The following is a 13342-nucleotide window of genomic DNA, read 5'->3' as shown; positions in this document are numbered from 1 at the left end:
TGTGGTCTGGCCAGGGTCAGGATGGGCACCCTGCCTGGGCTCGCTCTGCCGCCACCACGTGCAGCCTGAGGTCAGCTGAGGCCTCTCCAGCAGTAGTGCCCACGTGTGTCTCAAGTTCAGAGGCTCTGCCCTGGCTCATGGCTCCCTGCTTCTGTGTACACTGCTTCCTCTTCCAGATACTTCTCCTCCCTGTGGACCCCCGTTCGCAGGCTCGTTCAGTGCTGACCCTGTGTATACCCGCACGTTTATTTACCTAGTCAGGGGACAGCTGGGCAGTCTGTCTCAGTGAGAAGAGATAGTTGGAGTCACTAAGTTCCCAGCCAAGGCTGTACTGCCCTTGATACGGGCTCTGGGAAAGGAAAGGGTTCTCAGCATTTATTGAGTTCCTGCTGTGCACAGCACCCTGATACACCTTCATCCTCGAAGGCTCTGGGAAGTAACAGTGGCCACCCCTTTGTGCCTAGGAGGGAGTGAGGTGCAGGGTGGGCAGCAGGCACAGCTAGTTTAGGATGGAGCCAGGAGCTGCCTTGCTCTTTTCCACAGTACAGGGTGGGTGTCGGGGGAGAGGCACCGGCCTGGTGCCAGGGAGCTGCTCGTGTCCTTAGACTCTCCCTCAGGCGTGGCCCTGCAGTGCTTACTGGCTTCTCCTCCTGGTCCCCAGGGGCTTCTGTGGGAACATTCTCAAGGCTGCCATGTCAGCCCCTCCCACACCTGGGCATCCTCCATCTGGTCACCTGTTGGGAGGAGAAACAGACTTGTCCCTGGTCAAGGGCAGGCCATGGCCCCCAGGAGGCCTATGTGAGCTGACTGTTCCCTCCTGGAAGGAGGGACAGGGTTGCCAGATAAAATATAGGACACCCATTTAAATTTTGGTTTCAGATAATGAATACTCTTTTAGTATAAGTATGACCCACGCAATATTTGGGACATATTTATACTTAGTAAGTACCTGTTGTTTATCTGAAATCCAGATTTACCCAGGCAGCCTATGTTGTTATTGCTAAATCTGGCAGCCCTGGAGAGGGAAGGACATTTCCAGCCTCCAGAGCCTGAGGAGGGAAAGCTCAGGAGGCCAGGAAGTATTCCAGGCCTCCATGGTCCCAGCCACCTGGGCCTCAGAGAGGCGTGGACGTGCTCATGGTGCCGCCTAGCGGCCAGCTAGGAAGTTCAGTGGGGGGAAGAGGAGAGGTTCCCACGGGAGGGATGGAGCGGGTGTGGGTCCAAGGTGAGGTGACGCTTTGTCCTTTGTCCGGACACACTGCAGAGTCAGCCAATGGGGCGTCCAGGGGACAGGCCAGCCTTTACTGGGCACCACCTGTGTCTTGTGGCTTTCAGGGGACCCTGAGCTGGAGCCATCACCTCTTTAATACCCTTTAATGATCTTCCTCCTCCCCTTCAGGGGGGGAAACTGAGCAAGTTCCAAGGCCACACACATTAAAGGGCCGGAATGGGGATGTGAAGCAGAGCTGGTGGCACCTTCCAGTGGCGTTTGTCCACGCACGCCTGCACAGACTGCGTGTGGTCCTCAGCTGTCAGACAGGCTCCCTCCCACCTCACGGAGGCAGACTCCCTGAAGCCAGCCACATCTCAGCTCTCCCTATGTCCGTCTGCCTTGTACACAGTGCCTGTCCACCCCGTGAGCAGTCGTGGCAGGTGGCAGTGGACCTGGTCTCAGCTGAAAATGTACCCACATGGGGTGGGCACCCGGCTGGCTCCGCTCATGGCCTCGGCAGGCTCAGGCAGGGGCTCTGAGGAACATAGACCTGTCACTCCCTGACTCGGGGAGGGCCAGGTGAAGAATTAGGCATTTGGGAGAAGCTGGCATTTGAGATGGGCTTGGAGAGACAGGATGTGGAAATGTGGATGGAGCCAGGGAGGCCAGAGGGGTAGGTCATTCCAGGGCTCCCATCTCTGCGGGGAAAGTCCAGGAATGGAAGGGGCAGCGGGCTTCCCGTCCCCTCCTCTGGACACAAATGCCCCATTGCCTCCAAAAGTCCCCTTGGGAGCACAGGCTCCCATCCTCCTGTCCCACTCCATGTCCCCTGGGCAGGTTGCCAAGCCTTTCCTCACCCTCCTCCCCTCACTTGCAAAGTGGGGGTAACAGCATCTGCTTTGAAACGTGATCCTGAGGTTTAAGGAGAGGATTCGTGTGAAGTGTTGGTGTGCCGAGGTGCTGTGGTGGCTGCAGTCATCCTCAGCCTGCAGTGGGTTCCTGGCTGGCCCGCTTACAGCCCAGAGCTGCCCCCATTCTGTCTTGCGTCAGGTCTGCCCCCTAGATCCAGCTCCCTGCCTCACCTCACCTCAGCTTTAACCTCTCTGTGGCTCAGCGTTTTTCATCTGTTTTTAAAGCATGTGGAACAGCGTGGTGCATGGGCAGCCCTGGGCGAAGGTGGTGTCATCGTCATCTCCCCCACCAGTTTGGTCCCTGTGTTGTGCCTTTCCCCTGAGGCAGGGCCTTTCTGTGGGTTTTGTCAGCTCTCCTTCAGAGCCGTGGGAGCTGTGTTTGTTTTTCCCTGCATAGCTTGGGAAGCTTGCTGAATCTGGCCTGTTCCTGCCACCACCGAGGCCCCAGCCTCTTTCTGGGCTGCATAACCTTTTATTGATGAGGAGGAAGGGGAGGGAAAGCTTTTCCTCCTAAGTGGGGGGGGGGGGGGGAGGAGAGGAGGCACAGCAAGATAATTGTTCTTTCCTCCCTGCTCTGCTGTTCCCACTTGCCTTCTCTTCCCTGGTGTTTAAAGGACTCGCATGCGGAAAGTGATGTTATTGATGAAGTCACCATAGCAACAACCCTTGGGAGGCACGCATTCCAGCTTTGTTACCCTGGTAGGGGCAGTGAGAAAGACTAGCTCCGCGTGCAGACTGAGCTCGCCCCCCGCCCGTGGCCCTGCTTTAGCCATATCCATGAACTTTGCTCTGGTTTGGGGCAGGCAGATTCTGCCATCTAACTCTGCATACCCTCTGGTGGAATATCCAAAAATGATAGAGGCCTTTGGGGAAAAGAGGCCCTGGTGGGGAAGGGCTGCTGGACCTGTCACAGAGCCCACCAGTAGGAAGCACTGGGCCTTCAGGAGAGGAAGGTGCTGCTCTGGGCCAGGGCTCTGCCTCTCACACATGTGGCCCTGGCAGGTCTTTCTCCCACCCTGATCCAGCCTCCCTGTGGGTGTTTGTGCCATGGGCAGGGCAGTACCCACTTCACAGGTTTATGATGAGGGTTAAACTAAATGAAAGTGTAGTCAAAGCCCAGTCCCTGTATCACATCTTCTGGAAAACCCAGACTGCCTCTGGCTGGCAGCCGTGCCCTTACTTCCCCGCAGCATCCCTGCCCAGTTTACCACTGTTCCTGGCTCCCCTGCCCAGGATGAGTCCCTCCATTTCTTACCTGTACCCTGAGCCAGCCTCACTGGCCCAGAATAGGGGATGCACAGTGAGCGAGCGCCTGAGGGGGGCAGGTCCTGTTACTGTCCACTTCATACAGGTGGAAACTAACACTCAGAGAGGTAATGTGATTGCCCAGGTCCTATAGCATGTGGCAGAGTCTGAATGGGACCTGGCGATGTTTTGGCAGAACACCTGTATCCTCATTGTTCCCCACCCGTCCTGGGCACCAGCGAGACACTTGGTCCAAGTTTGCAGGACATAATTGGATTTGGATGAGTTGGATCAAATTAGATTTGAGCTGGCAGACAGCCTGGCCTGGCTGGCACTGGGCCCCTGAAGACGGGGATTTCTGGGAAGGACTGAAATTGTATCTGGCCCAGGGGCAGCTCTCATGGCCATCTTCTCAGGGAGCAGGTGCCTCTGAAGCACTCGGGCTGATGGCAAGTCCATGGTGTCGGAGAAAGCTCAGCTATTCTAACGCTGAATACTCTGTCCATTGTCCACAGTTCAGGGCCCGCCAGCTCCCCAGTGACAGGTTTATGTTGATAAAGATTATTGAGCTTCTTGTAAGTTGTGATCCTTTGGCTGGGAATGGAAGTTCAGTCTCCCTTTCTGCACCACATAAGAGCTTGCGCTTAAAGAGGAGTCTCGCGCCCTCACCTTAGGAAGGAGGCACAGATCTGCTTGCTGGCATCAGTTTCCTGTGCCAGCCACAACACAGCCTGGCACACTAACCATGGGGAGGTGACAAGACTAGTGTAACCCTCGAGTCAGGAACTTCTGTGGAATTGGCGGAGTTTAGATAGGCCCAGGACTTTGTTTATGGAAGGCAAGAGGAGCGAGGGGGTGGATGGGGCACTTTGGGGTTGGTCAGCTCACAGTGTGGGATTATAGGAGTACGTGTAGGAGGTGGTGGGTGACAAGGCTGGGGAGAAGCTAGGACACCAACTTCTTATACATTTTTGGGCACCCAGGAGCCACAAAAAACATGAGCAAGAAGTGAGGGGTGCCCCTGGACTCAGCCCACCATTGACGATGGCCACTGATGATGGTCAGGGATGCTGCTCCCTGGCCACCACCCACTGTCAGAAACCTTACAAGGTGTGAATGTATCTCAGTGGCCAAGAGCCCTTGTCCTGAAAGCCTCCTAGGAGGCGGGGCTGCCTGGCATGGCCGAGGCCCCTGAGAAGCTGCCCTTTCTCCAGCTCCACAGGAGAAGGACCAGCCTCGGAAGTCAGTGCCCCGTAGTTATTGAGTGCCTACCCTACCTGGCACTTTCCTGTCTGTGAGGCAGAGCTTATCGTTCCCATTGCCCAGGTGAGGCTGCAAGAAGTGAAGCAGTTTTCTCCAAGACACACCAACAAGTGAGGAGGCCAGGCTGTGCTCACACCTACGTGAGTCTACCAGACTTCTTTTCTAGGAAAGCCATGCGCCAGCTCGCGAGAGCAACTTCCATCCCAGGGATATCTATCTCCCTGGAGCTTGGTTGGAGCATTTATACCACAGAAATGGGCAAATGTTGCCAGTCAGCCCCCTCCCAAGCCCCACCCACCCCGCCAGTTGCTCAGCATTTGTTAGCACACCACTCTGCAGGTCATGCTACCTGCTGTTTTGAAATTTAATGAGTTCCTTGTGGACTCGAACCTTCCTGTGAGGAGCCTGGCCTTGAAGCACTTTGCTGACTCAGCTGTTGATTAGTTGGTCATACTCTGAGTCAGTCCAACAATTTGATTTGAATAAGAAAACCAAGGTGAAGGAATAATAAGAGTAGTGAAATCAGGTGAGATCAGAGGTCAGCATGCTGAGCAAAATGCAGGCTTCTTTCATTTCAATGTTTGGATTTTATTTAACTTGAGAATTTTTCAAATCTTTATTGTAGCTGCCAGGGTGTTTGTGTTTTTAAATAAATGTTGATTCTCAGTCACCCCACACCCATGCTTCAGGTGAACAGGATCAGGATCCAGCTAGTCCTCACCTTAAACAGACCAGTGAGCCACCTCTGAGGAGGCTACCTGTGTGTCCCCGCCTCCAGGGTCCTCCCTCTGTCCAAGGCCAGCCCCTCACAGTGGGAGTGGAAGTCAGGTCTCGGGGCAGTGCGTGGGCAGACAACAGCACTTCCTTTCATCCGCCTCTAGCCTCTTGATGGACTTGTGATCTACAACCTCTCACTTGACCCCGACCTAATAAATTCTGGGAGCTCCTCACAAATCACCAGGAACATAAACATCAACTGGGGTCAACCGAAGGGGGTCCAGGCTGCTCCAGGCAGTCGGGGGGAAGGAGATCAAGTTTCCTGAGGTGGGGGAATGTCCCAGGAGCTGTGGTGACTGAGGAGAGGGAACATTGTTCTCACCATCACATCAGTGCCCTCAAAGCTGACTGGGTGGGTGCAGAGGCTGGGCCTCCGGAGACATGAAGCCAGTAGTCCCTGCTCTCAAAGCCTGCGGGCAGCCCAACTGTACCCTCAGCGAGACCTCTCGGGGGGAGGGTAACAGGGCTTTGTAGTCCGAGGCCTGTGTTCAGGCTTCGAGTTTCCTTTCAGCACACCATGGGCTTTTAGGGCAGGCATCTTAATCATGGTTCCCCCATCTCTGAAGGGGGTGCTTGTCTTTATAGGAGACAAGGGCTTATGCAAGAACATGCATAGGACATTGTTCCTGCCTGGGGTTTGGAGCCCCAGTGGAGACTCTGAGAGCCTAGGAGCAGAGGAGACAGGGAGCTGGCTGGCCTTGTGCCGGACAGGGCTTCTGAGTGCGGCCGGAGGACACAGGGGCAGGGCCACCATGAGCAACACTCCAGCTATGAAGCCTTCTGCAGCTGGAGGGCCGGCACTGTAGCAGGCAGTGCGGTGGCCCAGTCCTGGTACCTGTGGCACCCTCCCCTTCTGAAGGCTCCCAGCCAGCAGGGAGGGCAATCGCTGACCTCCCTTTTAAGATGAGACCTTGGAGAAAAAGGTACCCGAGGTTTGAGTACATTTTTGCTTTAAAAGGTAGCATCTGACAATGAGCAGGAATCTTAGGCAAGAATAGGAACATGGTGAACTTGGAATGGACTCTGTGAGGGCTGAGGGTACAGGCACAGGGGTATATGCAGAGCTAGAGACCAGCGCCAGGTTGTGCCAGGCTTTGCTCTTGGAGGTGAGGGTTCTGGGGCTCCTGGCTAGCACTACAGTGACCAGGTACATATGATGACCCCTCTGGCAACTGTTGGGGGGGCGGGGTAGTTCAGCATATAGCTGTGGGGGTGGTGAGGATAAGGCTCGAAGGTCTGTGGAGTAGAGTTGTGCAGAAGCTCAGTGAGAGGTGGATGGTTAGGCGGACTGACAGTGCCTGGAGGGTGACGTCTGGAGGCTGGCCCCCGGCACATGAACTCAGGGCTCTGCCTGCCTCATAGGAACATGTGGCATTTCTGTGCAAACTGAAAAGTGCTGTACACCACCGTTTTAATGCCACTCACACCTGCTTTAGTGGGGACACTGTAAAGCCCTGACCTAAAAGCAGTTTCAGAGACCAAACCCCATAATCCAATGAGGAGAGAGGCTCTCCTGTGGATTCCTCACTGCCAGTTACTGTGTGACTCTCGGAGCGAGGCCTGGCTCTACACCCAGGTACTGTCTCCTTGTTTGCCCCAGGGCCCCCCATCTAGATAGTGTGTTGCACACCCCATGCCTGTGTACAGTATGTGTGCTCACAGCAGCCCAGAAACACTCCATGTGATCGTGATGTTTCATTGACTGTCTCTTTTCAGCCTAAAATGTTCTCTTCCTCTCTCCCCATGGTCCCCAACCCCTGTCTTGTCTGTCTCTTCCCAGAGGGTATGAACTGCATGAACAAAGACCATGGCTGTGCCCACATCTGCCGGGAGACGCCCAAAGGTGGGGTAGCCTGCGACTGCAGGCCCGGCTTTGACCTTGCCCCAAACCAGAAGGACTGCACACGTAGGTAGATGGAGGCAAATGGGTCAGACATCCCCACGCGTCTCCTGTCATTGCTTTGTGGGAGGGTCTGTCCAGTCTGCTGGATGTGGCCCTGGGAGGGCTCTCAGCGCCTGGGGTGGAGAAAAAAGCAGGGCCCTTGAAGCTGTCTGGGGAGGCATGGGGAATGGGGCTGTGAACCCCAGGCTTGGGGCTTTCCCACCTGGCATAACACCACACACACAGGCCCAGAGTTGGGCCCTGCATGCTCGCCCTGCCAGTGCTTGTACCCCTACCCTCTCCCCCTGACCCCAGAGACCCACTGGCCCTGAGCTCTCGCTCTACAGCAAGAATGGAGGGGCTATTGCACAGGGCCTACAAGCTCGGACTTCCAGTGGGCCAGGGCAGCCCTCGCAGCAGGGTGATATAAAGAAAGGCTGGGCTTGGCTCTGGAAGGTCCAAGCCCAGGCTGAGCTGACCTTATTCCCATGACCTAAGATCAGAACGCACGGTCTACCCCAGCAAAGCCCACCGTAGATGGTGCTACCCTGGGAGACCTGGGTTGAATGAGGCCTCTGGCCAAAGGGGCCGTTTCTGGACCAGCTCCGAGGTTTCAGCCTTTTAATAGAGTCACCCAGCTCCCCAGCAGTAGGAGCCAGCAAACAAAGTAGGACAGTGGCCGAACACACAGCTAGTCCTCAGAAGCTTCAGACCCAGCCCACGTCCATCCACTGTGTGGGGAGCAGTGAGATGAGGCCTCTGCTCCCTGGGCAGCTGATACCCAGACTACTCTGTTTGTCCCATGTCTGCAGAAAGCTGAGGAGCTGGTGTGAGTATGCCCAGTTCTGGCAAAGACAGGTGCTCCACACCAGGCCCCCTTCCTGATGCAGGACATGATATGGAGGAGCCTGGATCCAACTCCCAATAGAGAAAGCGGCCCATCCTGGCCACTGCAGTGGGAGGCTGGGGCTGACCAACTCTCACAAGAAAATGGCCTTGCTTTCCACCCTTCGTTCTGCAGAAAGGACACCACCATCCTCAGTCATGGTGATTCTCTCAGAGTCATCCACTCTCCCTTGGTCACCTGCCATACCTTTCCCAGCTCATGCTCTCCTCCAACAGTGACCAAGGTCTTGGGGACCCACATATATCAGGCACAGTCCCTGTCTTCAAGGAGCTCACACTCCAGCCCCCACTCATGATTCAGCCATCCCTCAAAGCGAAGATGCTTCCTTCTGCCACGGTGTGGGCCAAGATGTGGACCTTCCTCTTGTTTTGTGGTCTTTCCTATGGAGTCGCAGAGATAAACATGTGTGCTATCCTCAATGGCAGGACACTCAGGGACATGCCCAGCTCCAGCACCATGCTCCGGCCAGGCCCTCCTGTCCGCTATACCAGACACATTCCTTTAGCTGCACAGAGAGCTCCTGCCACCCGGCAACCTTCAGAACAGAATGTGAATAACTCCAGCTTTCCCGGCCCTCCTGCTGGTAATCCGAGCTTCCTCAGGACAGAGGCCAAGGGCAGGCACATGTGGAACAGGCAGGCTTGTTGACAGGCTCGCAGGAAGGAGAGCACATTCCTTCAGGGAGCAAGACTGGCCGACACTCTCCCTGGCCAAGCCCTGAGCGAGGCGCTGGGGGGAGAGCTGCCAGCCCTGGGAGGTGGCTGGGGCTGACCGGCCAGCTGCCTCATTCTTTAATTCCATCTGGGATGAGTGCTAATTCCATCTGGGATGAGTGCTACAAGGGGACACTTTACTCAAAGAGTACCTCCTGAGTGGCCAACCTGATCTGAGTGGTCAGGGACAAGCAGGGCCCTGTGAATGGCTAAGACTACCCCTACCTCACCCCAATGGAGAAGAGTCAAGCCCTTGCCCAGAGCATTTGCTAGTGAAAGAAACAGCAGTCCCTCCCTCCCTGTGCAGTGGCTGGAGTCACCAAGGTGTATGGAGGGTCTGATAGCGCCTGGGGCCAAGCAGTGGGTGCGTGCCCCCCGCCCTCCTGTATAGGGGTGCACAGATGGCTGTCCACCTAGTCGACTCTGGACCCTTCCCAGTGGTTAATGTAGCAGGGCTACAGTCGTTAGCAATGAGATTTTCCCCCTATCCCTTGAGGTCACTCAAGGTCCAGGAAATTCCATCTCTGGAGTTGGGTTGGGGCTGAGGCTGGGCCCAGCCAGCCTTGACTGACCAGCAGGACCAAACTCTCACCCCCCCAGGGCCCAGGACTCAGGACCCACGACCCACACCAGGGTCAGGGAGGTTTTCCCATTCTTCTCGGTCTTCCCAGAGCCCTAGGTGCTGGTATTTATTTCCACAGGAGCTGTGGGCCCTTCAAGTGCTCACAAGCTCAACCTTTGGGGTCTGTGAGAGGCACAAACACCTGCGTGGAGGGAGCGAGGGACCCTCAGCATGGCCCTCCCTCCAGTTGCCTCGAACAGACCTGTGTCCTCACTTCTAGGGCATAGCTCATCTCCTGGACCCCGAACTTGGAAAGAACTAGCCGCAGTATTATTGCTGCCTATTCTCCGGCTCCCCACCACCCACTCAGACAGGGCTTTTTCACTCTGGAAAGGGACGTGATGTCTTGCCTACAGTGGGGCTCTGCATAGGTCTCTCCCTCATCTGGGGTCTATGCTAAGTGGCCACCCGCTGGAACCCTGGGCTACCCTGGGCCTCGTCCTGGGCCTCGTCCTGGGCTAGAGATGAGCTATTTCAGCGATGGGAGAGCAACTCCAGGCTGCCAGGTTCCCTGGGACACCAAGAGGAGGGATGCTCCTGTGGAGAAGTGGCCCAAGGACGTTGTGCTCGAAGCCCCAGCTGAAGCAGTTCTGCAGGTCCTTGAAGTGTCACCCTGGAAGTCGGGCCCCACCTTCGGATGCTCTTCAGCTCCCTGTGGAAGAGGTGGCCTGCTGGGACCTCTGGTCACTAGAACAGCGTCTGGGACACTGAGCAGGAGCCATTCTCTGTGCGTCTCTCTACCAGGCACCGTCGCTCAGATTGAGGGCTCGTGGAGGCTCTATGCATGTTTGTGGGGAAAAAGCAGGACCTGGGAACATGGCTGCAGAACTCGGCTGAGATTCTTGGGCTCCTTCACGGAGCATTGCCACCAAACAACTCCCCTGGGACCGGCCCTGCTCTTGGGTCACCCTGATGGAAGGCATTCGCTCGGACTCTGCCAGTTCAGGGTTTTTAGCCCCTCTGCGGTTGGTCTATTGATTTTTGCATATTTGATCATCAGGGGTTCGCCAAGTGAATTAGCGGTGTAGGTTGAATTATGGACAGATGGCTAGGGCATCCAAGGAGAGACCCTGTCCTCCAGGCCCTGTGTAGCAGGGGACAGGCACCCTGTGGTCTCACTGGCAAATTGAAGCAGGGCGGCAGGAACCCTTCCCGGAGATCTGCGCTTCCTTTAGTGAGAGTCCCCCACCTGGAAAGTGACAGCAGCATGTTTTCTTTTGAATAAACTCGAATTTATCCTTTTCCTTGCTTCAGACTGGCTCGTGTTTGTTCAGCCCCCTTTTTAGCCGCCGCATGTCTCTGATGCTATGGAATATTTTAAGGTTCTGGGCTGAAAAGTACCAGCTTCTCCACGCCCTTAGGCATTGAAAGCTATGTAATGTGCTTAAATAAAAGGTCATTTTCAAAACTGCCTGAGGCAACACTAACTTGCACACATTCTGTCCACTTGGACATGCCTTGGGGAGATTAGGGCTTTGAGGGGATAGAGTTTGAGACAGCTTCTGGGACTTGGAGAGCATAGACATCCATGGGGACACCTTTCCACAGGCCTAAGACTTAAGCAGAGGAAAGAAAGCTCTCAAGAACCAAGGAAAACAAGTGTCCCCTCCTCCCCCCCCGGAATATGCCTGCTGTTACAGACATTTGCCCCATCGAGTCTGGCTGAAGTGTCTGGCGGCCCAGGAAGGGTCAGATTGTCTAGCTCGTCCCTTCCTTGACTCGCACCATCTGAGTGCATCATCTGTGCGCCGTCTGTTGGAAGCCCAGGTCACCATAGTGCATTCTCTGTCCCACCCAGCGACTGTTGGGAAGTGAACCATGCCATCCAGGACCCTCGAGCGCTGAGGCCCAGGGAAGGTGGGCCCAGTCACTGACAGTCTCGTAGCCCCACTCTCCCCTTCCCTTAAAAGAAACTCACACCGATAAACTAATCGTTCTTGTCGTTCTGTTTATACGTACGTATGTACACTTCGGGCCTAACTAGTAACCTGTAACTATGGAAACGGAGGCTGCCAGCACAGCTGTGAGGACACAGACACTGGCCCGATGTGTGGCTGCCACCAGAAGTATGCTCTCCACTCGGACGGCCGGACATGCATTGGTAAGTAGACTCCTTTGCCGCGCTAGCACTCTTGCACCACCCTGCCCTCCACGGGGTGCGCTGGTGGCTCTGAAGTCAGCCAGCACCCCACCCTGCCCCCGTTTCCAAGAAGGAAGCTTAAGGGAAACAGGAAAATGTGTGCCTCACAGAGATGATGGGAATCCTCTGTGGAGGCACCAGGGCCATTCAGCCCGCAGGACCAGGTGCCCCTGCCTTGTGTCACGCTCCGTTTTCTGCAGGCCTCCCTCCTCCACACTGGAGCGGGCCCCGGGCAGGTGGTCTGTGGGCGGGGGAAGGTGTGTGTACCTGAGGTGGGCAGCTTCTATTCCTGAAGCACAGGTTCCTCCCCTCCTGTGAAGACAGACACACAGCAGACTCACTTAACCTCCTCACGCCCCATGGGCGACGTGAGCTGCCACCAAAGTCTGGGAAACCAAGAGGTTTTCCAGAAGCTGCTTTAAGTCTTCATCCTAGAACCGGGGGAGGGCCTGGGTGTTTTTACTACTCTCCCTGCCCGAACTAGCGGGGCTCTGGCCGGACTTCCTGTCCCACTGAGAGTCCCTTCTCAGCGATGCCCTCCCGTCACCTCACCTGTCACACGGGGTCTCCATGTGAGTCTCGGTCACCTCCTTCCTCCTGGTCTTATTTCCAAGGGGAAGTGTGAATGTTAATGATTATCTGGTGCCATAATCACTAGTGGGTTCCTTTCCCACTCAAAAATAACAGCCACTTTTTAACTGAGAAAAAGGGATTTCAAGGTTGGTCCTCCTTGCTCTTCAGTGCTGGCGAACTCGGGGAACCCCCAAGTCAGTTTTCATGGTTATATTTCTGTTTTTTAAAAAAGCCCCGTTTCCTCTTATCAACGAGGAAGATAGTTCTCAAGACACTTTCAAGTGACAAGAAAGGGGTTGGCAAGCAGGAAAAGCCATAACACGCAGAGTTTGCTGTTGCATTCTGTCCCCTGTGACTCTGTGCCCCGGTGTCTGGGAGTCAGGCAGAGGGGTGGGGGCCGGGGTGGGGCGCCAGGGTCACATCCTAGTCCTGGCTGTCGTCCCAGGTGCTGCTGCCTGCGTGGTTCTCCCTTCCTCTGTGTGGTCCCTCCTCTCCGACAGCCGTTTTTGGTTTCATTTTATCTCATTCCTCCTGCTTTTCTGGTGATGGTCCCTGATTGCCTGTCTTGTCTGATAACTGATGTTCATTAGTTATTTTCAGAGCCAAAAGCCAAACCAAACCAAACAACCAAAAAAAATTCAAAGCAAAACCCGGTCTCAGACCAGTGTCTCTATTGCAGCCTGATCCCATCTAGAACCTCCTCTCCCACCTCTCTCCCTGTCTCTGCTGTCCCCCCGGGCCTCTCCGGGGCCCCCAGCCCCCTCCCTGTCTCGTCTGCTGGGATCTCCCTCAGTGTTTGCGTCTGCGGTGGAGCCGCCTCTCAGGCCACTGGGCCAGCGCAAACAGCTGCCGGTCAGATACCCACCCAGCCTCGTCTAACACACCTTGTCTTTGTCCACCCAACTCACCCTTATTTTTTATCTTGTAGTGTCTGCTGCATGTGACGGCCCCTGCTTGGATCTCCTTTCTAATGTAACTTCCCTTGCCCCCTCTTTCCCTCTCCTCCCCTCCTCTTAGAAACCTTTTCCCAGACCCAGCTCCTGAGCCATTGCTCCCTGCTGGCCAGGAGAACCTTCCATCTGCCTGCTCCCTGCTC

At 55.6% G+C, this 13342-nt stretch overlaps 1 protein-coding gene across 2 annotated transcripts in view; it reads left to right on the top strand.

Moving 5' to 3' along the window:
* Positions 1-13342, top strand: part of SCUBE1 (signal peptide, CUB domain and EGF like domain containing 1) — a 97965-nt gene that overhangs the window by 49337 nt on the left and 35286 nt on the right. For both annotated transcript variants that reach the window (XM_087814960.1, XM_087814961.1), the window contains exons 5-6: positions 7190-7315; positions 11518-11634. In XM_087814960.1, the coding sequence (XP_087671086.1) occupies positions 7190-7315; positions 11518-11634 (243 nt within the window). The remainder of the gene's footprint in view (positions 1-7189; positions 7316-11517; positions 11635-13342) is intronic.

The sequence above is a fragment of the Miniopterus natalensis genome, chromosome 2 (assembly GCF_054644295.1).
Source record: "Miniopterus natalensis isolate mMinNat1 chromosome 2, mMinNat1.hap1, whole genome shotgun sequence".
Classification (NCBI taxonomy): Eukaryota; Metazoa; Chordata; class Mammalia; order Chiroptera; family Miniopteridae; genus Miniopterus; species Miniopterus natalensis.
This window is presented reverse-complemented; position numbering and strand designations above follow the sequence as displayed.